The 26,872-nt window shown below is 37.4% G+C and overlaps 1 protein-coding gene across 1 annotated transcript in view; it reads right to left on the bottom strand.

Annotated features, from left to right (window-relative positions):
* Window positions 1–26,872, bottom strand: part of LOC101413984 (EGF-like and EMI domain-containing protein 1) — a 571,143-nt gene that overhangs the window by 1,598 nt on the left and 542,673 nt on the right. Inside the window, exons 7-9 of the mRNA XM_071214465.1 lie at window positions 21,068–21,190; window positions 8,297–8,434; window positions 166–288 (exon numbers count right to left, since the gene is read on the bottom strand). Of these exons, the coding sequence (XP_071070566.1) occupies window positions 166–288; window positions 8,297–8,434; window positions 21,068–21,190 (384 nt within the window). The remainder of the gene's footprint in view (window positions 1–165; window positions 289–8,296; window positions 8,435–21,067; window positions 21,191–26,872) is intronic.

The raw sequence follows: 26,872 nt of genomic DNA, 5'->3' as shown, positions 1-26,872 counted from the left end.
CAATCTTCTAATCTTTGCCTGGATTGCAAGAAAATACATGGTTCAGAATAATGGTCTTTAGTGTCAATGCATTCCCTTTCCCCCCATCCCTCTGCCTCAGGATGCTCTTCCTCCACTGATGGCCCCACAACATCATTTATTTTACATTAGATATCAGGAGTTTACCATCACATCCACAACCATCAAGACTGAGACGAAAGCCTTCTTTACAATTGCATTCATAGCCTCCTAAATAGTTGATGCAGAGCTGGGCACAGCAGGCTTCTCCACTTTCACATTCATCAAGGTCTGAAGGGAAAAGGGACATTTTGCTATTTAAGACACTGTAATCTAATCAATCTAGAGAAGCACCAACAAGCCTCAGTTCTAAATTAAAACTGTTCAGTAATCATTTTCTATCTCAGCTCAAGTAGAAGAGACATGGAAGAAATTATAATGCAATAGGAATGTGGCCCATGTTGGGTTTACTTTTTTTTTTTTTCATGATTCTCCCATGCCTGTTATTTATTTTAAAAGTATGTAAATACTCTCCAAATGCATTTATAAGCACAGGAAAAGAAATCTCTGTTTAAATAACAATCTGACTCAGTCAACAGGGAATTTGTAGAACAAAGACAAGTTTGAGAAAGAAGAGCCAAAAATTTTCATTTAGTGAACACTTGACAGCTGCAAAGAGGAGGCAGTCTTAGACAACATAATATGCCTGAACTTCAGATAAAAGAGTGTCCCCATGGAAAGGGAACTTGCATGACTAAGAAGAGAAGTGGTAAATACGGTTGGGAGAGAGGACAGACCAATCATTATAAATATTATTTTTTATATCATAGAATATTTCAGAGCATTGTCTTGAACCTTCAGATGATTCTTTGATTGTGATGGCTGGGGTCCATGGGATTTTGTTACAGTCTGTGACACCAAAACCTTGTAATGTCCTATCAGATGGAGAGTTTTCTACTCAATAGTTTCCTTTTTTTTTTTTTACGATTTATTTTATTGATTTCTCTCCCCTTCCCCTCCATTGTTTGCTCTCTGTGTCCATTCACAAGCTGGGCAGGGAAGCAAATAGGAGATCAGGCTTGGTGACATGGGGCTTCAAAACACTAGATGTTCTTCTGCATCTGCTTGCATTGTTAGGTGGCACCAGCGTTGCGTCATCTTGCTGTGTTAGCTCTTTGTGTGTGTGGCGCCACTCCTGGGCAGGCTGCGCTTTTTTCATGCAGGGCAGCTCTCCTTGTGGGGCACACTCCTTGCATGTGGGGTTCCCCTATCTGGGGATGCCCCTGTATGGCACAGCACTCCTTGCGTGCAGCAGCACTGTGCATGGGCCAGCTCACCACATGGGCTAGGAGGCCCTGGAAACCAAACCCTGGACCTCCTATATGGTAGGCGGATGCTCCATCAGTTGAGCCATAGTTTCTAAGTGACCTTCAGTGCTATTATTCTAGAAGTCTATAATCCTAAATGTTTCTCCTAATACATAACTGCCCTAGGGAAAATAGAAATGCACCAGAAGGCATCAAATTCAAACTCCACATTCAAAGAATAATCTATGTGGCCTGAGTTTTGACGTGATCATTTTTAACGTAATTAGCCAAGGAGCAGCAATAGACAATTTGCTCACTGCTTTCCTTAGGCTGGAAACATGTCAGCTACATGGTCAGTGACTTTGACTTCAGGCCCTGATTCAATTCAACCTCTCTGTTTTTGAGCAGTTCAGTTGGGTGGCCTGTCAGTGCTGAGTTTACAAAATCCCATTGCTCCATAACTAGATGAGCAGTCACAGATGTAAAAAGGTCAATATCTCAATTAACCTTGGAAAGGGTGCCAACGTAAGGAAATGCAGACAAGAAAAAGGAAGTAAAGAAAAATGCAATCAATCCATCTAAGTGAGAGGTCACCATAAATTACTAACTGAAGGGCATTTGGACACAAAGCATTCTTTCTCCTGCAAAATGTCACTAGCAGTGCTACTCTCAAAGTTCTAGGTGTTATTTTCCCTTTCATATATTAAACTTTCTTTGCCTTTGTATTAAATAGCATCAATGTAGAGGAAAACACTTCTAAAAAATAATAATTTAGCTTCATTTCATCCAAAATCTTATCCTTTCTGATTTTCTTGATTTCCAGATTTTTTTAAGAAGTCTTCTCAGATTCTACCAGGACCTCCAAACACACAGGTCTCAGGATTCCATGTTCTCAAGAAGCACAATTGCATCACATAATTTGAAAAGAAATCACTTGGTCTTTTATGATCCATTTCAAAGACAATTTCTACTATCATTCTTCTCAGGATATTTTAGACTATCTTGTATGTGCCAACTTCAATCCGGAATCATGCAAAACCCTATCCTTCCTACATCAAAGCATTTCTTAAAATGCCTTGTCACTTTAGCCCTTTTTCCTAAATCTCTTGATTTCTTTTCAGATATTATTTGGTGAATCTTTTCTTCTTTATTTTCCTTTTTAAGTTTTCCTCCTCTCTGATGATCATAGTTTTCCTAAATTGGCTAATATGCCCAATATTACACTAGTATTTGAAAATTTATTCCTAATCAAAGGTAGCGCACCAATAATGGGAGCCAGACAAATCAATTAAACATTTACACTTTTTTTGAGCAACTGGAAAGACTTTATCAAATTATTTCAAATGTTGGCATTTTAGTATTTATGTGTGCACATAAAATAGTACATTGAACCTTCAGCTCAATGGGGTACAAATGTGGTACACACAAGCTGGGCAGGGAAGCAAATAGGAGATCAGGCTTGGTGACATGGGGCTTCAAAACACTAGATGTCCTTCTAAGGGCTTGAGAAGAAAAACATAAAAGGTAAACCTCTCTCCAGAAAGAACTTGTTCAAAAATGAAGCCAACAAAATAACCAAATACAATTAATAACAAAGTGAAATATAATGATAGTTTTAAAAATAACAAAATATAAAAAATTTTAAAAGTTTTTGGAATAATAAAAAAAAACTTAAAAAATTTTTAAAAATTTGACATTATGTCTTTCATCACTATAAGATCTGTTGTCTTGTGTGTACAGTGACTTTTTTTCTGTTTATTCCCTCAGTGTTTTTTTTTTTTTTTCATTTTGTCTTCAAAGAAGCTTTACTTTACAGAAAACTCATGTGCAGAATATAGTGGATTCCTATATACCCACCATCCTCCACCTTTCCCCCTTTTCCCTATTAATAACATCATATATATGGATGGTACATTTGTTATAATTGATGTATAAATATTGAGACATTGCTTCTAACCATGGTCAATGATTTACATTATGGTTTACATTTTGGACCATATACTTTTATAAATTTTGATGAAATTTAACGTTGTCTGTATCCATCATTGCAAGATCATGTAGAACAATTGCATGACCCCAACAATGCCCTAGGTTCCATTTATTCTATTCCTCCCTCCCCCTCCCCTCAGGACCCACAGAAAACATCAAGCCTTATTCCTTGAAGAACAAGATTCATAGTTAATTGCAACAACACTGAGGGCTTGACATACTGGCCTGTCCTCTGCTATAAGGCATGGCCTATGCTTTCAAGACTCCTGCCCTTTTATTTGAGAACACTGCAGGACTCCCTAGGAGGAGTCCAATACCTTCCCACTCATTATGTGGGTCTCCACCCACTGTTGCAACACACCATGACAAGATGAACACTGACATACTCCCTGGATGCCTGCCTCAAGTGCGCCCTGTCCCACATGACCCCACATTCAACACCCTAAACCAGTGACCCTCCCCTACCATATTTGCCAAAAGAAAATTTCCAGTGAAGTTTCACCACATACCCACAAATCCTTAGAGTTTACCTGCTTCCTCCCCCAACCTTCCCCCCCAGTTATGTGGACAGTTCAACCCATCTTCTCTACCCTACCCCCCTCACAAACCAGTACCGCTTAAATCAATAGCATCACTGCACCACAGTCATGCCCATCCACTGCACAACAATACCTTTTGCTCTTATCATAGATTTCTCCGTTTCTATCTCCTGTAAACCTTCCAGACTCTAGCTCTGTGAGTCTGCTCAGTTTGCTTAATTCATATCAGTGAGATCATGTAATATTTGTCCTTCAGTGCCTGGCTTCCTTCACTCAACATAAGGTCTTCAAGACTCATCCATGTTATCCTGTGTGCTATTATTGCATTCCTTCTAACAGCTGAGCAATATTTCATTGTAGGTATATACCACAATTTGTTTATCCATTCATCTGCTGATGGACTTTTGAGTTGTTTCCAACTTTTGGCAATAGTGACTAATGCTGCTATGAATATTCGTGTGCATATATCTGTTCGTGTCCCTGCTTTCAATTATTCTAGGTATATACCCATCAGTGGGATTGCTGGATCATATGGCAGTTCTATAATTAGCTTTCTGAGACACTGCCAAACTTTCCTCAACAATGGCTGTACCATTCTACATTCCCACCAGCAGTGTATTAGGGTTCCCATTCCTCCACATCCTCTCCAACACTTGTAGTCCTCTATTTTTTTAATAGCCACCTGTCTAATGGGTATAAGATGACATCTCATTGTAGTTTTGATTTGCATTTCCCTAATAGCTAGTGATGTTGAGTATCATTTCATGTGTTTTTTAGCTATTTGCATTTCTTCTTTGGAGAAGTAGCTATTCAAATCATTTGTCCATTTTTTAAATGGGTTGTCTTTTTTATTTTTAAGATGTAGGATTTCTTTACATATGCTGGATATTAGACCCTTATTGGATAGGTGGTTTCCAAATATTATCTCCCATTGATAGGCTGTCTTTTCACCTTCTTGACAAACTCCTTTGAGGTGCAAAAGTTTTTAATTTTGAGGAGGTCCCATTTATCTATTTTTTCTTTTGTTGTTCATGCTTTGAGTATAAAGTTCATTTTTGAATAAGTTTTGGATCCCAGAAGAGTTACAACTGTGGCAGGGGAGGACCATTGGTGCAGGGTGTCAATGATGGGGGATACATGGGAGGAAGCTCACTTGGGGCATACCTATACGGCATGTGTTCAAGTGTTCAGGGGCATTGTCATGGTGGGTGGAGATTCACACACTAACTGAAAGAATATTGAATTTCTATCCTGGGGAGCTCTGCCACATTCTTTAATTGGACAGTAAGAACCCCCTGAGTACAGGGGCAATGTCTAGTGAAGGAGGATGGACTATTGATAGACCCTTGATTTTGATGACTGTACTTATGAACATTTATTTTTGAAATTGAAACTTATCCTAGCATTACAGGATGCCTAAGAGCTACTGCTTGAGAACCTCCTTGTTGCTCAAATGTGGCCTCTCTCTAAGCCAAACTCAGCATATAAATGCATTACCTTCTCCCCAGTGTGGGACATGAGTCCTGGGAATGAGCCTCCCTGGAACCAAGGGATTACTACCAAATGGCAACTACCAATGCAACTGGAAAAAGACCTAGACCAAAAGGGGTAAAAGGTAAAGACAAATGAGTTTATATGGCTAGAAGACTTCAAAGTTAGTTGGGAGGTCATCTCAGAGGTTATACTTATGCACATCTCAACAGGATCTCATTGACTGCCAGAGTAAATATTGCCTCAATTAGCAGGGCTCCTGAGGGCTCTGGAGACTATAGGCAGGGCAGACAGTGCAGGAGTTTGGTGCTCTGCCAGTGGGCCCTACTTTGGAATTTATGCTTCCCAGTGTGACAGAGTTGGATTCAGCTGTGGTTTCCCTGTACATGGCTATTCTGCCCCTTCTGTTTGAACCTATAGTCAGTACTAGAGTTGATAGGTGTTATGTCCAAGAGACTTAAATCTTTGCGCTGTCCATGTGCCAGTGGACCCTGAATCTCAGAGTTGCAACACTTACTCTCCAGTTCATTGGACTCACACAGGACAACTAACAAGGAGATAATGATGGACAATGACCATCCCAAGAAACTGCAAGCAAGATAGTCCCATCCATCTGCCCCATGGAATCTAAGTACCCCTCTCAATTTGAAGTGGAGTGGGCATCACCATCCCAGAATCCACAGGATTGGGGAATGAATGACAGACTAGAGTAGACTTTCTGTTATTCTACTATAGACTAATTGTGATTTTAGCAATGGAAGAACTTTTGATATTGATATGGAGACAGTGGCCACTGGAGGTTCTAGGTGAGGAGGAGGGAAAAATAGGCATAATATGGGGGCATTTTTGGGACTTGGGAATGGTTGTGAATGACATTGCAAAAACTGATACAGGCCATTATATATCTTGTCATAATTTACAAAATAGTGCAGGAGGGAGTGTAAACTACAATGTAAACTATAATCCATGCTTAATAGCAATGCTCCAAAATGTGTTCATCAATTGTAACAAAGGTACCACACTAATGAAGGATGTTGTCAATATGAGAAAGTGTGGGAGGGGTAGGGAGTGGGGCATATGGCAATCCCCTATATTTTTAAGTACCATGTATGTAATCTAAGTATCTAAGAAAAAGAAAAACAACAACAACAAAAAAGAACTTGATCTTTTGTATCTGTCCTCTTTACATGTCCTGAATAATGTTCCAAAGGTTAGAAGTTAAAAATATCTTCTAATAACTGGTCAACTGTTATATTACTAGCCAGACACTTACATTTTGTTTAACTATCTTCAAAATATATGAACACATTTCTAAGTTTTAGCCATAGTAATTTCTTGCACTTGGGCAAGACTGATATACCATTTGTGGAATGACTGGCTAATTTTCACATTTATTTGTATATATTCGTGTTTAAAAAATAAAAGTTGATCCTAAAATAAGCTAAAAAAATTATTTAATTTCATTCATGCATGGATGTTTTACAAAACATCTGTGTTCTTAATATGTTCTCAGACAATAAACAAAGTATGTATACTCTAAACTAATCGTTGTCTTTAGTGAATTTTTGATCTTTAGAAATGAGCGTAATTTATTATTGGGAAACTTGAACCATAAACAGTATCACATCATCATGTTACTGCTGAAACTCATAAATATGCAATTTTCTACATTTTGACCCTGGCAGATTTTTTTTTTTCCAATTATAAATAAGAACTTTACTGAATTACATTTTTCAAATAATAAGGAAACATACCAAATTTTAAGTTGCAAAGAAAAGGCTTAGCGAAATTCCAGTTTCCCTTATCTGACAGTCAAAAGAGGGAGACTGACAGAACTAAGGAACAAAAGAATGACTGAAGAAACAAGTGAAAGAAAAAAGAGAAAAGAAGTATTTTTCCATAGTTACTAAAGTTAGCAACGCCCAGAAAATGTAAAGGTATTTTTCATTATATAAAAAGAGGCAAGGAAAGAAACTGGTTTAAGTAAGTTAACTACTGTAGACTCTGAAAGCAATCCAGAAGGCAGCATTGTTTCAAGAAATACAAGCAATGACATTATTTTGGCTTCAAAAACTTTTGAAACCAGAATACAGTAAAATTTTTTGATGTTCACTCTGTTTCATCACATTGCCAAAAAAAACCCAAAAAAACCCAAAAACCAAACCAATACTTAGAGCATTGAAATTCACCTCTTGTGATTTATGATACTCCAAGTTGTCTCTAACCATATTTAGTATCATGACATGGCTCAAAGCCTTTTTTGTCAGTATACATACATTATAATTTTTAAAGAGGGAAAATGACACATCACAAAAGAAAACATGCAAACCAGAACCAGAACACACAGCAATATAGTTTGATGCTCACTATACCTATTTGTAGCAGGTATTCATTTTTCTCAGAAGTTCCAGGTTAAACATTTCATTATGTAACCAAACTAAGGTGGAATTTATCCTTCTCATTGTCCCAAATAATATAATATCTGATAATACCTAGAAAAGTTATCCATTTAAAATGAGTTTGAGGTAAGATTTCCAAAGAATGATACATTTTTAAAAATTTTCTTTTAGAATATAGCTAATTGCCATACCAAAGTTGAATATGCATTCAAATCATGACCAAAGTGACAACAAATGCTCGGGGTCTGAAAAAGTGGGTGGGGTTCATGAAAACAGCTATTGTTTGAAACAAACGTTAGTTAGGCCTTGGAATATTTTCCTAAAATAAATCTATTAGCCAATATAGTTTGTTCAAATGTTTTTACCTCCTTTAATTGCCAGGTAAATATCTAAATGTCATGATATCTTCTGCCAAAGAATCTCTCTTTTTCATTTATCCAGTAACCAGAGATGTTGTCAATCTACTTGTCCTTGCAGTAAGAGAGATGGCTCACATTTCCACGATAAATATAAAGGATAAAGCTAAATGAATCCAGGACAACCTTGAATGAAGGTGGCATGTACCAAACATTACCTATGCATGTTTTCTCATCTGAATCAAGCTGGTGTCCATGGTTACAGGAACAACGGGGCCCAGTGATTGCGTGTTCACAGTGATGGGAGCAACCACCATTGTTCTTTACACAGCTATTGACAATTTCCAATTCAATTCCTTTCCAAAACAAGCAAAAGAGGGTATTAGTACAACAGAAAAACTTGAGTATATGTCAACAATGGGTACTCCCTGTTGGGAGGATGACAAATGTTATTGGAAATTTATCAACAGTCTGCACATATAAAAATAAAAGTTTGTTCCTTTTATCTGTAGTAAATGACATGCCACATTGTGGTGTGATGATGGAGGGGTGTTGTTTGGGAATTCTGCACATGTGCATGACTGTTTTATAAGTTTACAACTTCTGTCATAAAAAAATATATTTAAAAAATAATAACAGGGTGGGTTGGGGGAAACACCAAATGTAAGATAAGGACTATGATTAGTAGTAAGATTTTGACAGTGTTCTTTCATAGCTTGTAAACAAACGTTTCATGACAATGTAAGGTGTTGGTGAAGGGTTGATGTATGGAATCCCTGCACGATGTTATGCGTGCTTGTTTTGTGAGTTCACAGCTTTTACTATACACTTAATTTGTTTATGTATGTTCATGTATAAATGATATAAAGATAATAATAATTGGAATGGTTAGGGGAAATTACTTTGTTTAGTAGTAATAATTTGCTCTTGAATCATCAGTTAAAAGGTTTAAAAACAATGCAAGTTATTAGTGGTACGGTGAGATGTTACATATGTTTGTTTAATGTTATATATGTTTGTTTTGTAAGTTCGCAACTATTATACACTTATTGTTTATGTATGTTTATGTATGAGTGATAGATTTCAATAAATTTTAAAAAATTAAAAAAATAAAATAAAAAAATAGAAGTTTGAGATCTATTAAACATTGTAAATACTTATATTAAAATACTAATAAACTTATAGATACTATTAAATTGACTAAGTAATGCAAGAAGATATTGAAGAGCCCATTAGTAATTATTAAAAACTTACCCCAAGGTGCAATTGCTGCTAGAAATTCCCTGTATTTTCAGGATATCAAAAACATGTGCATTAAATCAACAATCACAGACCACAAGACCACATAGGTTGTATGCCAAGTGACATTTCAGATCCTGAACTGATGGTATGGTATTATCTGTCCTACTTAGGAGTTATTTGTATATGAAACTACTGTTAAAATATCCTTGGAGCAAAAGTTTGAATACAAAACTAATGTCATTTTGGTGTGCTAATCAACTTTGATGTATATGAGAGTTGCTTTGAAAACTAATTTGTCCTTCTAGGCACATGTTAGTAATTTGGGGCATAATTGTTAGGTATCATCTTCAGCTTGTGAATGCCATTTATCATAAGCACGTAAGCATTATCATCACTCTTTTTTGACATGAAGAGAAGAAAAACAAAAGCACATTTTAGAATCAGGTTAAAAACATGGAATTTAAATACTCTTCTATTTTCCCCATTGGCCTCAATGGTTCTTTATTTGCATTATTATTTATACTTAGAGAATCTACATTGGTTCTTTTCCTTTCCTTCTTGTGAATCCTTTAGAAAAAGAAAGATGAGAAAATACAGGCACTTGGGACTGTGGCACTCCTTGAAAGTATAAATCATCATTCAGACTGCCTACATATTTGCTATAGTGCCAGAAATTATCCCCCACCTCACTGCTGCCCCAGCCTCATGGAGGCAGCAGCCCTATGGACTCCCACAACACCCTGGGGCTCAGTCCTGCTATGGGGCTCCATCCCGCTAAGCTTTCATCATCTGACATTATACAGCTCATAACAGGAATTCAAAATAGGTCTTGAATGACTGCATAAACAGAAGGATTATGCTAATTAATTTATTGTTCAAAATAAGAAACCCTTTGGGTTTAGAAACAACTAGTTTAAGACTGAGCCAAAAGAGAAAGCTAAAGGAAAGTTTCAAATAATGAAGGCAACTGATGTTTTTCATGTTATGCTAACAGATCCTCTTAAGCAAGACATAGTTCAAGTTATGGGTATGGTGGTGGAGGTATACATATAGCTTTGCAATACAGAATAGAGAATTTTCTCTTAATGATGCTTGTCAATATCATTTTTATGAAAAGGAATGTTAAAGTATTTAAAATCATAGTTGATATCTTAAAGGTCATCTGGTCAACCCTTGTCCATTTCTAAAGGAGAAAACTGAGGGCAGTTGAGATGGTGCCACTTCTCTAAGATCACTTATAACATTGTTGGAATCAAAAGAGTGCTCCAAAATGTATTCAACAAATGCAATGAATGTCCCACGATGATGAAAGAGGTTGTTGATGTGGGAGGAGTGGAGTGAGGGAGTTTGGGGGCATATGGAGACCTCATATTTTTTGTATGTAACATTTAAAAAAAATAAAGAGAGAAAGAAAATAGGGAGGGAAAAAAAAGACAGATCTCTCAGACTGTACAAGGTTTATTCTTTCAGACTGCATTCAATACCTGATGCTCAGATATACACTTACACTCATTTATAAAAATTTTGTAATGATAGTATAATTAAATAAAAGTATTAAAATGATACATTTGTTTGAAACTTTAAAAGTGACATTAAGATTAGAAAAATAAGGTACAGAGAAGTTAAAAGACTTGTCTAAGATAAGAGAGCTAGTAAGAGGCAGAGGGTGAATCAAAAATCATATCTATTATGTCCAAACACTCTAACATGTTATAGACAAATATATTCCATAGGTTTTTAGAGAGCAAGGGTACTGTGTTGTTTGTTTTGTTTTATTTAATATAATACATATTAATCAGTAGGATTCTTGTTACAAAATCTTTACCGGAAGTGAAACTTTGAGTTTTCTTTCTGAGAGATATTCTTCCTCTATAACACTGTTATGGGTTGAACTGTGTCTCCCCAAAAGATGTGTTTAAATCCTAATGCAAGTCTCCTGAATATGACCTTATTTGGAAATACAGTGTTTGAAGATGTGATTAGTTAAATGAGGCCAAACGGGATTAGGGTGGACCCTGATCCAATATGACTGGTTTCCTTATAAGATGAGGAAATTTGGTCACAGACAGGCAATGGGAAGAAGGTCATGTAAGATGGAGGAGGCAGAGATTGCAGAGATGCGTCTCCAAGCCGAGCAGTGCCAGGGGTTGCTGACAAACACCAGAAGCCAAAAGAGGCCAGGGAGGATTCTTCCCCACAGATTTCAGAGGGAGCCCAGCTCTGCTAACACCTCGATTTTGGACTTGGAGCCTCCAGAACTGTAAAGTCATAAGCTTCTATTGTTCTAAGCCATCCAATTTTGGTGATTTGTTAGGGAAACCTAAGGGAAACTAAGACAAACATCACATAGAAAGGGAAAGTAATGTGATCATCAGGCTAGTCCATTTCACTGAAGAGTGACACTCTTCTTAGGGAAGAAAGTATGAAGCAATAGAAAAACAAAATTTGAAGTTGGGAAGACCTGACATTTTTCAGCTGTGTGATCTTCAGTAAATTATTTCAGTTCTCTGATCCTCAGATTTGTTCCCACTGTTAACACAACGATTAAGTTACATCAAAGCTGGCAAACTGGTGGTCTGCTGACATAGGGGTTTTAACTCTTCAGATGTTTTAAATTTAGAAGTGTTTCATAAAATTCTGGATTTGCACCTGTTTCTCAAAGCACAAAGGTCTCTTGTTTTCAAAAACAAACAAATAAATGTGCTTGGATAGGATTTTTAAAAAGTAATGTTCCTGGATTTTGTCTAGGTTCTTGACTATGCTGCAGAAGTGAATTTCAAGAGCACATCGGGGTGAGTTAGGCCAGTAATTTATTCAGGTAGGGAGGGAAGAGAAATGGGAGAAAATAACAGATCATGGGTCCCAGGTAGAGAGGAAGGGGCTGAAAAACGATAAAGCAGGCTGATTTACAGACTACAGTTCTCCATTATAGAGTATAAATGCCCAGGTTTTACCTGCGTGGCCATCATGGCAGAGGAAAAACAGCAAGAGCAGGGAGCAGAGGGCAGGAACAGGGCTCCAAAGCCGAGAGCGCGCCTTCAGGCCTTGCGCCTGCTTCTTGACCATTCATTATTCACTCTTTTGCTAATGGCAGGGAAGGAGTTCCAGCTGTTTGCTGTTTTGATTGATTACCCCACCCATCAATTCCCTGGGAGGGCCCAAGGATAAAGTCTGTGGGGAATATCTGAGGCTTCTCCTGGCTTCCAGAGGAAATCCTGTACTGAGAGGCAGAATCTTGGGGAGAGTCTTCTAGCAGCCGTGTTGGAGCTATTGATGTCATGTGCACTTCTTGCCAGGTTCCAGATCCATCTCTTGTTCCTTATCTTACCAGCCGGCTTCAATAATGCTTCCATAATTTGTTAAGCTGCCTTTTGTCGGTTATTTTATTATTTATTTTTTGAAGTTGAAATAAAGTTTAAACCAGACAAACTAAAGGCAATAACCCATGGTATAGCCTCTCTGAAGAACAGCTTGGCAGATTCTTATAAATGAAAATGTACACTTACATATGATCCTACCATCCCTCCCCCAGGTATTCACCAGAGAGGAATGAAAACATATGTTTACACAAAAACCTGTACACAAATGTTTACAGCAGTTCATTAGTAATTGCCCAAACTGTCAACAACCCAAATGTCCTTCAGTGGGTGAATGGATAAAATATCTATGGTATAGTCATACCATAGAATAATACTTACAAAAGAAGAGGCATATTACTGATATGAGCAACAATTTGGATGAATCTCAAAGGCATTAGGCAGAGCAGAAGTAGCCACTCTCAAAATATTACATACTGCATGATTCAATTTATATCATATTCTTGAAAATGCAACCTCCAGTGCTGGAGAACAGAACAATAGTTGCTGGGGTTTGGGGTGGGGGAACAGGTGACAACCAAAGGATAGCACAAGGGAGTTTTTGGGGTTTATGGCACTGTCCTTGTCCTAATTGTAATGGTGGTTACATAAATCTACACGTGTTAAAATTTATCAAAGAATACTCCAAAAAAGTCGATTTTAATGTCTGATAATTAAAAAATTAAATTAAATTAAAAGAAAAAAACTGCTTAAATCTCACATCCCTCTCCACTTACTATCAATTTGCTTGATTCTCAGCAGTGTTAGACAACCACAGACCACTCCCTCCTCAAACTTTTTTTTCCTTTAGCCTTCCATGAACTCATACTCTCCAGGTTTTCTTCTTATTTTACTGGACACTCCTTCTCAGTCCTCTTTGCTGCCTCTCTGACATATTCTAGTTGCTAAATGCTGTAGTCCCCAGTCTCAGACTTCTGCCTGCTCCTTTCTTTCCCTTACTGTGCAAGTGATTAGCATGATTTAAATACTAGTATTTATCCTATATCTCTACAAACTTCCAACTGGCATCTCAAACTTGGCACAACCAAAACAGAACTTGTAATTTCCAGACATACCCCCCCAGTCCCACCCCAAAATCTGTTCTTCCTTTGTGATTCTGCATTCCATTGAAAGGCATTCCCATTCACCCATTTCCTGAAGCCCTAAGCTAAGAATCATCCTTTATTCCTCTGTTTCTCACATCCACATCAGGAATTCCTCTCATCTCTTCCTACAAAATAAATCTCAGATCTGCTCTCACCATCTCCACTGACACTACCTAAATCCAAGCCACTACCATAGCTCACCTGGATGTCTCCAATCTTGTTTTTACACACACTACCTCTTGTCCATTCTCTACAGAATAGCCACGGCGGGTTTTTTGTTTTAATATCCCCTCCTCCCTTATGGCTTTCTGCGTGCTGTCTGCTCTGTGTCCATTCGCGTCTGTGTCTGTATTTATTTATTTTATTTCCCCTCCCCCCCTTGCGGCTTGCTTGCTGCCTGCTCTCTGTGTCCATTCCCTGTGCGCTCTTCTGTGTTTTTGTTTCTGTGTCACCTTGCTGAATCGGCACTCCACAGTGCTTGCGGGCCGGTCAGCGCTCCATGGCATCTGCAGCAGGCCAGGCAGCGCTCTCCAGTGTATGGGCGAGCCTGCCTTCACAAGGAGGCCCAGGATGCAAACCCAGGGCCTCCCATATGGTAGACGGGAGCCCAACTGATTGAGCCACAGCTGCTTACTGCCATGGTGGTTTTTTAAAGGTGAAAATCACAGCACATTACTCCCTGTTCAAAACCACCCAATGCCTTCTCATCACATTTAGAAAAAATGCAAAACTCCTTTCCGTGGCATACAAGGTTCTATATGATCTGGCTCTTCCCTTTCTCACCTGTTTCTCTGACTTCCCTGCCGACCTCTTCCCCTTGTTCTGTTCATGTGGACTTTTTCTTCATGAGGATTGTTTCCTCAACAGCCCATGCTCAGCCTTACCTCAGGGTCTTAGTTCTTTTTGCTCCTTCTGCTTGGATCTTCTTATCACAGTGTTATGACAAATGATGTGATGGTACACATTTCTTTGTTTACTTTCCTCTTTTCTAGCTCCTCAGTTAGACTGTTAAGTTCTATCCAAGCAGGAACTTTGCCTCTCTTATTCACTGTGTATCCCCAGTGCTTAGGAGAGTGCCTGACACTCAGTAGGTGCCCTGTAAACATTTGCTGGATGAATCAATGAATCTCGACACACTGGCCTAGTGCTCCATCTGGGTGACAGTTAGCTGGAGTTGAGGAATGGCTGTGGTCTTTAGACTGGGCATTCTCTCTTCAGTTCAACACAGTTCTCCCATATCTCTATTTTCTTGCACTAGGCCTCCTTTATATTTCCTGCCTGGCTTGTCTTGGTCTCAGAGTTTTGGCCCCTGGATTAGAATACATGTAAGGTAGCAGGAACTATCATAAACTTTCAGGATTAATACATTATTTAGGGGGAAAATCAACACAGGTATCCATTCAAAGAATTTTGTGTAGGCTTCTCCTATTTTTGTTATTTTTCTATGATATTGTCCCAATGTCACTTTAAGACCATTCGTGTTAATTTAATTTAATTATAAATGATACTATTTTAACTTTATTAAAAATACATGGGACTAAAACAAGTACATACTCACACCTATACTGCCCACTAGATGAAAGTCAAGATTTTGAGTCCTGATACAGATGACAAACAACTTTTAACTATTGTACTTAAAAGAAAAGTCAATCTTTGCAGTTTTCCATAGGTAGTAAGTAATCATTATTTACTTGATAGGGATGATGTACTTTTAATTCATATGGAAATTTAAGTTCAATTGTATATGTGTTGCTTGGTAATCTTTTATCTTTTTTGCTTGGTAATCTTGAGGAGTCTTATTTAACCATGCTGTATTTAGAATTTTCCAATATCTAGTCACAAGATAGTGATAGCTAATTCTTAGCACCTTGTGAGTATTCAATGGTTAAAGCTATGAAGTGTTTTGAGAGTTTCCAAGAAGAGATTATATAAATATAAAATATTGCTTTTTCTAGAAAAAAGTGTCATCTTAAAATATACTTGTTATATGAAGGGCATATAATTCTTTGTTAAACACTACCATGCTCTGGAAAGATCTATTCTCCTTACAGGTTTTACAACAACTCAAAATAGCTGTTTTCACCAAGAAAGTTTTTGCATGTCAGTTAGTAAATATTGAAATCTGGTGAGGACTGAAGACAGAACTCAGCCAAACATTTACATCAAAAAATAAATGTAAAAATATACTTCTACTAAATGCATTGAACTCTAGGGCAAATTGCTTTCCCAAGTAAATTCTAAAGAAAACTGGTATCTTATAACTCATTAAAAATAATGGCCCTCCTCTTTCATGATTACTGAGAATGCACTAGTCAGATTGCAAGGTTTTATTTCATACATTTGTAAAATGAACACGTTCCATAAACCTCTGGCCACATTAAAAAGCCAAAATATTAATAAGTAAAAAAAGAGTCCACATTTCTCTCTGCTTGAAAGGACTCCTCAGGGTATTCAGAGAAAGACTAATTTCAGAAGAAGTTGTATCCTAATTAGTAGTTAATTCTTCTTTCCCATCTTATTTAGTTTGCTCTTTAAGAGGCAAATATCACCATATCAAAACTGCACCGTCTTTAAGAAGTAGAAATATACCAACAGATCTTAAGGCTATACTGGCAGGCCAGGCAGTAAAGAAATGTAGGATTTTATTCAAGGGAGGAGAATGAAGAATTTAGTGGCCCTAAGAATGTCTCTTCATGAGGCATATCATGTAAGAATACTCAACTATTTATTATACTTATCACCATTTTTATTTTTCTTCCTTAGTTAAGACTAATAAATACTAATAATATATACACACATCATGAAGTGAAATCAGTTTCAGTATTTTGGAATTAAATGGCCCTAGTTCAAGTTCCAGATCTATCACTTAGGAATTTTGGTGCTTTGGGTTTTTGGCTTCAGCAGTGGTTGAAAGGTTTTGCTATTTATTAAGACATAGAGAACTGGAAAGAACATCTTTGGGACTGAGTCTGGAAATCAGCAGTGTCATTTTGGGTCTATCAAGCCATAATGCTTATAAGTCATGCAAGTGGAGGTACTGAGTAGATAATTTGATATATTAACACACTGTTAAAAGAAGGGTAAAAATGGAGATATAAATTTAACATCAAGAGAAAGGGACCAGAGATGGAGAGGAAAACTAGGAGAGTGTGGTAACACAGACTTGAATAGGTTAGTATTTCAAGATGAATGGGGGAACTGAAATGGGTTGAAAGCTGCTGGGAGGTCAAGTAAGATAAAACCAGAGAAGTTACAGTTCAATATGGCAACATGGAGGTCATGGGGGACCAGTGGAGGGGTAGAGATAGAAATTTGATTAGTGTGGGCTGATAAGTGAATGTAATGTGGGAAAGGGGAGACCTTGGTCACAATTACGAAAGATTTTGCTATGAAGGATAAATGGTAGCTGGAGTGGGATTTGAGGTCATGTGAGGGTGATTTAAAGACAGGAGGAGATACTGGAACATGTTGAAATGCTGGTAGTAATGATCCTGTGAAAAGAACTAATAATGCAGAAAAGAGAGGAATATTGCAGAAGCAAAGACCTTGAGATGATAAAAGAGAATGGAATCCAAAGTACCATGATGAATATGGGTTCTGATATGAGTGGGGTCCCTTTTTTTATAGATAGAACTGGAGGCTTTTCTTCATGATTTCCTAAGAGATTTTAGGTCATTCGGGAGCTTGAATGGTAGTTTGCATCTACTTTTTCTATGAGGTAAGGAAAGCCACAGTAATCAAAATGGGATGGTGGGAAGCGGACTTGGCCCAATGGATAGGGCATCTACCTACCACATGGGAGGTCTGCAGTTCAAACCCCGGGCCTCCTTGACCTGTGTGGAGCTGGCCCATGCACACTGCTGATACGCGCAAGGAGTGCCCTGCCATGCATAAGGAGAGCGCCCCATAGGGAGAGCTGCCCAGCGTGAAAGAAAGTGCAACCTGCCCAAGAACAGCGCCACACACATGGAGAGCTGACACAACAAGATGATGTAACAAAAAAAAACACAGATTCCTGGGGCCGCTGATAAGGACAGAAGTGGTCACAGAAGAACATGCAACAAATGGACACAGAGAGCAGACAACTGGGGGGTGGGGGAGGAGGGGAGAGAAGTAAATAAACAAATCTTCAAACAAAAATTTAAAAAAACAGGATGGTATTGGACCAAGGACAGACATACAGACCAACGGAATTGAATTGAGAACTCAGAAATCAACCCTCACATTTATGGTCAACTGATTTTTGACAAGGGGAAAAGGACCACTCAGTTGGGAAAAAAAAGTCTCTTCAACAAATGGTTCTAGGAAAACTGGATTTCCATTGGTAAAAGAATGAACAAGGATCCCTGTTTCATACCTTATATAAAAATCAACTCAAAATGGATCAAAGACCTAAATATAAGAGCCAATATCCTAACAAACTCCTAGAAGAAAACATAGGGAAGCAACTCCAGGACCTCGCAGTAGGCAATGGTTTATTGACTTTACACCCAAAGTGCAAACAACAAAAACAAGAACAACAAAAAGTAGATAAATGGGACTCATCGAAATTTAAAATGTTTGAGCCTCAAAAGGACTTTACCATGAAAGTGAAATGACAACCTATACAATGGGAGAAAATATTTAGAAACTACATATCTAAAAAAGGTTTAATATATAGAATATATAAGGAAATTCTTCAACTTAACAAGAAAAAGATATAAAACCCAATTTAAAAATGGACAAAAGACTTGAATAGACATTTTACATAGAAGATACATAAATGGCCAAAATACAATGAAAAGATGCTAAATATCTTTAGCCACCAGGGAAATGCAAATCAAAACCCCAGTGAAATATCATTTCACACCCACTAGAATGACTACTAATTTTTTTTTTAAACCCAGAAAATTACAAGTGTTGGTGAAGATGCAGAAAAATAGGAACACTCATTCATTGCTGGCTGGCATTGTAACATGGTACAGCCACTATGGAAGACAGTTTGACAGTTCCTCAAAAAGTTAAGAATATAATTACTAGGTATATACCCAAAAGAATTGAAAGCAGGGATCAAACAGATATTTGCATACTAGCGTTCATATATTCATAGCAGCTTTATTCACAATTGCTAAAAGATGGAAGCAACCCAAGTGTCCATCAATCCATATATGGATAAACAAAATGTGGTATAAATGTACAATGGAATATTATTCAGTCATAAAAAATACAGTTCTGATACATGTGACAACATGAATGGAACATCATGTTGAGGGAAATCAGTCAAACACAAAAGGGCAAATATTGTATGATCTCACTGATAGGAAATAATTAGAACAAGCAAAACCTTAGAGAATCTAGAATCTAGAATATAAATCACCAGGGACAGGGTGGTGATAGGGAATAAGGAGTTAAGCATTAAAATATACAGAGTTCCTATTTGGAACTATGGAAATGTTTTTTAATGGATGTGATGGTACCACAACACTGTAAGCATAATTAACAGTAATTAACATTATAAAAACAGTGAACCCTAAATTAAGCCATAGACTATAGTTAATAGAACAATTATAAAAATGTGTTTTCATCATTTGCAACAAATTACCACACCAATGCAAGGTGTTAATAATAAGGTGGAGTTTGGGAACCCTGTATTTTATGCACGATTGCTTTGTAAGTCTAAATCCAAAATTTCTCTTAGAGAGAGAGAGGGAGAGAGAGAGAAAGAAAGTAAGGATAAAGACAAAGGTAAGGAGGATGTAAAGTCTTTGGGGAAAAAGTGTTAACCACTCATTTTGATGAGGGTAAAAGTAGACATTTCCTGACAGCATGTAAGTTTGTACAACCAAGCTGCTCAATCATTTGAGATTTATGGTTTTGAATTTCAAGTAAAACCAAACACTATAGATGTATGTTTTACAGAGCAAAATTCACCTGCTAAGGTGCAGGTATGGAAAGGAAGAAGGAAAGAAGTCACTGGGAAAAAGGTAGTCTGATGATGAAAAGAAAAATAAGTTGTTTATTTACCAAGATCATATAAGATGTAGAGATGGAAAAGTCAGTCATAGAAATAAGGAAAGATTCTTCTGTCACTTGAAAAAGGAGGATAGAAGTAGAGTGGCCTGAGAGGGGAAATACTGAGGTAGAGAAGATGGAACTGGAAGGAATCTGTATCAGATAGTTTGAAGCTTAGTAAAGTGGGAAGTGTTGCTCTACAGATTAAGCAGTGGGCCAGTGAGGAAATTTGTTGGGAGAAGGAAAGCACTGCAAGAGCAGCTTTAGCTAGTGCTTCAGCATGTTAACATTTTAATATATCTCCAAAAAGAAATACATTAAATTGTATAACTGAGCCTAGATAAGGAGCAGTTAAGGTTAGATATGATGGATCACAGTTTTTGAAGAAAAGTGGAGCATATGGGTCAGTTAAAGAGAATAAAGATAGGAAGGAGCTACTTAAAGGGACATGATGAATGGAAATGGGAGAGGGAGGAGAAGGGCCAACATGGAAGGTTCTCATTAGAGCATCAAATCTGTCCAGGTACCATATCGCAGTCAAAAGTTGCTTCCTATACTCATGGTTCCCTCTCTTTCCTTGAGTTTTCATTTTGGGGTTATCAGTGTTCAGTAACTATTGCAGGGCAGAGGTGATGAAGGAAGGCAGACCCTTCAAGAAGAAGAGCAGGGAAGCATATTTGGCCGAACAGATGGGGTGCCTGTCTACTACGTGGGAGGTCCAAGGTTCAAACCCAGGGCCTCCTGACCCATGTGATGAGCTGGCCTACATGCAGTGCCCCCGTAAGGAGAGCTGCCCAGTGTGAAAGAAGTGCAGCCTGCCCAGGAGTGGCGCTGCACATACAGAGAGCTGACGCAGCAAGATGACGCAACAAAAAGAGACACAGATTCTGGGTGCCACTGACAAGAATCCAAGCTGGCACAGAAGGACACACAGCAAATGGACACAGAAAGCAGACAACTGGGGGCGGAGGGGAAGGGGAGAGAAATAAATAAAAAATAAGTCTTTAAAGGAAAAAAAAGGAAGAGCAGAGGGACCAAATAAACTGCAAGTCAGAAGACCTGCGGTTTAGTCTTTGCTGTCTACAGTGCGGATCATTATGTGCATCATTTTCTCTTGACTCTGGGACCGCTATAAAATGGGGGTGGGGAGTGGGCGTTGAATTTCTAAGCCTCTCTCCCCTACGCAGTTGCAAACATCTGCTTTGGCAAGATATTTGGGGTAGTTCTTTTAATGGTCTTATTTGATATTGGTAAAAAGCCATGTGTTTCCTGGGCTGCAGTTGTTGCCACTTACTGTAACACTGTTTTCCATCAGCTCCCAGTTCAAAGCCAGGGTGGCAGGCACAGGTGAAAGAACCCATCCTGTTCACACATCGATGGCCACAGCGGGCAAGCCCTTCAGCACATTCATTTATATCTGCAGAAAAAGACAGACATGAGCTGTGTCTTTGGAGTTCTAATTAAGGCTGAATATCTAGAATATCTGCAAAGGAAAGAAATGTACAAGAGCGACACTTCCCCCATCCAGGTAACAGTAAAGTACCGCAAGCCTCCATATTCTTTGCGTGAAGGGAGCATTTGCAAATAAACCAACTCTTTAGGACATTCACTGTACAGTATTCGTTTTGCCCTCTCATACACTTCTTTGTATCTATTAGAACCCCCTACTGGTGGCTGTTAGCTGAGAGAAAAAGAAAAGAAAACAAAATAAAGAATACTCCTTGTCTGTCCCTTAATGTCACAGGTAGAAGTCATTGTAATTTATCTTTAGGAATATAAATATATTCCTAATGTGATATATATATATCATTCTTAACCAAAAATGGCATCTCCTTGATTTAAATTAAACAATACCTGTAACCATGGGACAAGGCAAATTCCTGGCTTACATATATAACAAGCCATTCTTTATGTTGTACATAAAGCTGTCACAGGACAATGTGATTTAAATACTTGGCACCCTCTTTCCCTCTTGACCCTGATAGCTAATTCTAATCACTGTGACTTCAGTTCTGTGGCCCAAGAAGTCCCCGCTCTTTCTCTTGCAATGGTTAGGTCTCACCATCTTTTCCCAAGTCAGTACCTCCTGCTTGTACTGTCTAGCATGTCATCTCTATCTGGGTTCTAAAGACAAATATTCATTCTTCTAATATATTTGTCGAACCTTAAATGGGCAATAATTTGGGGTAGTCTTTCTAGGAATAATGTATCAGATTTTAAATAAAATTTTGTTTATCATAAAATATAATAGGTCAATAGTCCAGAAATATTAATAAGAAACTATTCTCTGCTAGCTGCTGAGCTAAGCAGGTGCTAGGGCAATGGGACCAAAGCAGAAATAATCTTTGTAAGAAAAGTATATCAATACAATCCATGGAAAATATTGTATTAGTTTTGGCTTAAAGAATAAAAGCTAATTTAACATTTTTTAAATGTTTAATTCTCTTTAAATTTCTCAAGATGCTTCTCAGTACCATAATTCAGAAAATGTTTTGCTATTTTCATAATTAATCCAAAGAAACTGCTTCTCCTTTCATGAAAATGTCATGATAAAAATGAAAAATTTTCTGATTCCTTAAAAGTTATTAAAACAAAGACTGTCCCATGGGAATGACTTCAGTTATCCATTATGGCCATGGGGTAATTTATCACTTTCATCTTTGAATTGAAGTATTTCTGTTTTGCTATTTCTAGGAAACACAAATGTATAACCTTGCATTTATAAAGTTTCTTTTTTGTTTTAATTATTGCTAACTTCTGAGAACACTCATTTGCACACACTTGCTTTTCAAAGGTTATTCCCACCTTCTGCAGTCTATAATGAAGAACTCCCTGTGTGGTTATGAAAGGTTTTGAAATATTAATTCTGGAATTCTCTCACAATGAGAAACAGAAAACAAAAAAGCATTAATTCTGAAACTATACCAGATCATTTTAAAAAAAATTTTGACTAAGAATTTCACTGAGGTCTTTATAGCTTCATAAAAATACCTTTCAGAATGATCAAACAAGAATTTAAATGTTCCTTTTTAAACATAAATGAAACACCTTTCCTCCTACCTGTTCTAACTATTCAAGATTGAGTTATCTCAGAATTTCAAACAATTACATAATTAAGCCATCAGCTTCAGCTTCCTACCTCTACAGGCCTTTTTGTCTTGAGACAGCTGGTACCCTGGGTGGCAGGCACACCTGGCCATGCCACTCTCACTCTGACAGATGTGGACCACCTATGCAGGGGTCCATCTCTGAAAGCAAAGAAGCAGTAATCATTTGTAATTCATTCATTTTAGAAAGTTATATAGATTGGAAGAGTGAAGAAAGATAATGAGGGAAATGGGGTCTTTGTTTTTTTGTTGTTGTTTTTGTGGGTTTATATTTTATTTTTTGTTTGAGAGATGGTAAAGACTCTGGAAAGTCCTTATACTGCATTCAGATGGAATTAATTCAACAAAATCTTTTCCATTTTGTGAACTCAAGTGCAAAATATGAACAATCTAAACATCAAGGGCAAAGAAGAATTAGCCTATTTCATTCCTCTGAAAAGTTTATTTCCTGCCCTGATGCCCAAAGTTAGGTAAAGAATTAGTAGGAATTACTCTATACACCTTTGCATTTTTTCCTCTTTCCCACATTTTCTATTATTCTAAGTAGCAGAATTATTCTTATATAAACTCTGTTACCACCTGTAGGCACCCTCTCCCTTCAGACAAGCCGTAAGGTGTGAGGAGAAAGCAAACTGGAGCTACTCGAACTCTGCGAGGTTCCTAGCTACAGGTGCGGTAGGGACAGTAACAAAGAAGTTCAAATCCCTTTGGAATTTGGTCTCCTGGTCTTCCCTCTGCAGTTTCTTCTGGCTTAGTGGGTTTTATTCATGTTCTATGGAAGTCCAATGTAATGGGAAGCCACATATTCCAACGGCAGAGCTTATTTGTCAAGTTTGTGAATTAACTGATTGTGATCTCACTCTGAATACAGCCTCCTCTACAATGCAGGCTGCTGGGTTGGAACTGCAGAATTTCACCATTACCTTCCTCATTAGCTCCAGACCTTCTTTTACTGCACTTAGTATAATAAGCAAAACAATATAAAAAACTACTACCCTAGGTTCCATCCATTCAGTTTCAACCCAACTGCTACCATACTTAACATAAGCTTTCATTAGTTTCTTTTGTATCCTTCCAGGCTTTCTTCATTAAGTAATACAAATATATATTTTTGTATATAACAGAAGACAATATATACTGTTTGGCCCCTTGCTTTCTTGATATGTATTGCATTAAGTCTGTAGATCAATTTGGAGAGTACTACCATTTTAACAATATAAAGTGATCCGATCCATGATCATGAGAGTTTTTCTATTTAATTAGTTAGGTCTTCTTTAATTTCTTTCAATAATGTAGGTCTCAGTGTACAATTTTTGTACTTTTTAGTTACATTTGTTTCTAAGTATTTTATTCTTTTTGATGCTATCATAAATGGACCTGTAGTCTTATGGCGCTCTCACTTTTTATTGTCACAGAGGCACATTGTTTCCTACAAGTGTGGCTTTTCTGTGTGATTCTTTGCTTAGCCCTACTTTCTCTGTTTCTCCGAATCAAATCAGGTTGAAGAATTTCCCTTATTACTTGAGCTCACAAGCAGGTTCCCATACCAGTTATTGCAAACAAGAGATATAAGATCAGCATATAAGGATAAGCTCTCTTACGTTCAAGGAATTGAACTTTGCCTTGTTGATGCTTTCTGAAATCCGCTCTTACTGCATTATCTAGATACTTTCTACACTTTTTTGTTGCTTTTGCCTGGATATAAGCTATTTTAGCAAAACTTATATTAGAATTTTCAGATTATACATGCCCCACCAAACTCACAGAAAATTTTCTGGAGTTTTGATTTTGTTTGTTTTCTCTGCTTTGTTTGTATATCTTCTCAAAGGAGAACTGGAATGATGTTGCGCTACATAGCCTATGTTCATACCAGTAACTTAATCCCTTTCGATGTATATCTCCTACCACCAGCTTTCAAAGGCAGTGGTATAAGCAACTTCTCACATGAACCCTCAAAAAGTGAGGGACCAGTCCCACCAGAAGCAAAATTACAAAGTAGATGACAATTACCTATGCTATTCTAATTGACTTTTTCCTCTGGTGGCTTCTTCTCTAAATTTTGTTCAAGCTCCTTTTGTCTTTCATGTCTTTTGGATGCCCAAGGTCCCCATCTCTGAGGGGTTACCCTGCTAGAAACCAGTCAGATATAACCTCCCTATAGCAAACTCTAGTCCTGTCAGAATTCTCTTCCACTGTCGAGGCTGATGATAATTGTGAACTTAAGCCAGGTTTATTTAGGGTGAATATAATAGACTTTACTTTGAGTTTAGTCTCAAAGTAAGCCACATGAATTGAGCATGGAAGACCTAAAAGATGAAACTCTCAATGAAGTCTTTGACTGTAAACTGACATCTTTTATTCCCATGTGCAGAACACAGAAGGACATCTGAATATTTTCAGTAATATTTCAATAATATTTTCAGTCAAAATTATGATACTCCTTTGAGAAGAACAGCAAACTTTATACAATGGCACTTTAATGGTGCTATTCAAATTTGGCTTGTGGCCCTGTAAGAGTAGCAGTGCCTGGACTTCCTCCTGCCATAAACATCTAGAAACCTAGATAAAAATATATGAAACAACTGTTTGCAGACACTGGACAACAGAGAGCACAGGAGTAGTATCCCCAGGTGGAGGGAAAGAAAGGAGCCAAATGACTGCTCTGGTCACTGCTGGAGGCAATGTCTGGATTATAGCACTAAAAGGAGAAACCAAAAGAGAGCGCAGTGATCTCATTAGGTTGAGGAGACAGAGATCAGAATTCATGAAGATCAAGGCAGTTAGAATTTTGTGGAGTAGAGTGCTAGAAAGGTGGGAGTTAAACAGGGAAAGAATTCCAGAAATCTGCACAAGGATCCACTTGAAAGTTTGGCTAAATATTACTCCCTTTATGCATGGGATGAATTTCCATTAGGCCAGGCAAAGAACACCACCTGGGAAAAGGAAAATTATACAGAAGCTGTAAGATGAACAATTCACAGAGCACACAGTAGGCTGGGAATCAATCAGTTCTCAGCAGGCAGAGTGGAAAAATGTCATTGACTAGATGGGACATTCATTAGAGACCCCAGGAAGACATGCATCAGTAGTAGGGTTAACCTAAATTCAAAGTAAAGTCTATTATATTCACCCTAAATAAGCCTGGAAACAAGACTTGAAAGATCAAACTGATCTGCAAGTAACTCAACTTGCCGTTCAAAAAAAAAATTCAGTACTTTTAAAAGAAGGGTCAAATAACTAACTTACACATAATACCCAAAATGTGTAAGTTACAGTAGAAAATCACTCATGATACTGAGAACCAGTATTATGGATCTTAAAATGAATAAAAAAGACAACTAATAGATACCAAGACTGAGATGACAGAGATATTAGAATTATCTGACAAATACTTTAAAGCAGCCATCATTAAAATATTTCAATGAGCAATTGCAAGCATGCTTTTAAAAAAATGAAAAAAATACAGAATATCTCTGAAAAAATAGACATTTCAGCAAATAGAAATAGGAGATATAAAGAAGAGCCAAATGAAAGATACAATGATTAACATTTAAAAACTCAATGCAAGTAGCAATGTAGTTCAAGTGGTTGAGCACCTGCTTCCAATTACAAGTTCCAATTTGTTCCCAGTTTTCTCCTAGAAAAAAAAACAAACAAAAATAAAAAACCTCAATGGACAGCCTCAATGGCTCAAGAATCATTGAACTGGAAGACAGAACAATAGGCAGGTAGAACTATAACTAGGATTTAACATTTATGTGATCAGAATCCAGGAGAGTAGAATAAAGAGAATAGCATTGAAAAAATACTCAAAGAAACAATGGCTGAAATTTGGCATAAAACATAAATCTATATACTCAAGAAGCTGTTTATCCCAAACAGGATAATTTAATGTAATTTACACTAAGACACATCAAAATCAAATTGCTAAAACTAAACACAAAGATAAAAGTCTTGGAAGCAGGGAGAAAGAAATAACATCTTGCCTATAG

The sequence above is a fragment of the Dasypus novemcinctus genome, chromosome 4, assembly GCF_030445035.2.
Source record: "Dasypus novemcinctus isolate mDasNov1 chromosome 4, mDasNov1.1.hap2, whole genome shotgun sequence".
Taxonomy (NCBI): domain Eukaryota; kingdom Metazoa; phylum Chordata; class Mammalia; order Cingulata; family Dasypodidae; genus Dasypus; species Dasypus novemcinctus.
Note: the sequence above shows the minus strand (reverse complement) of the source record. Positions and strands in the feature narration are given on the sequence as shown.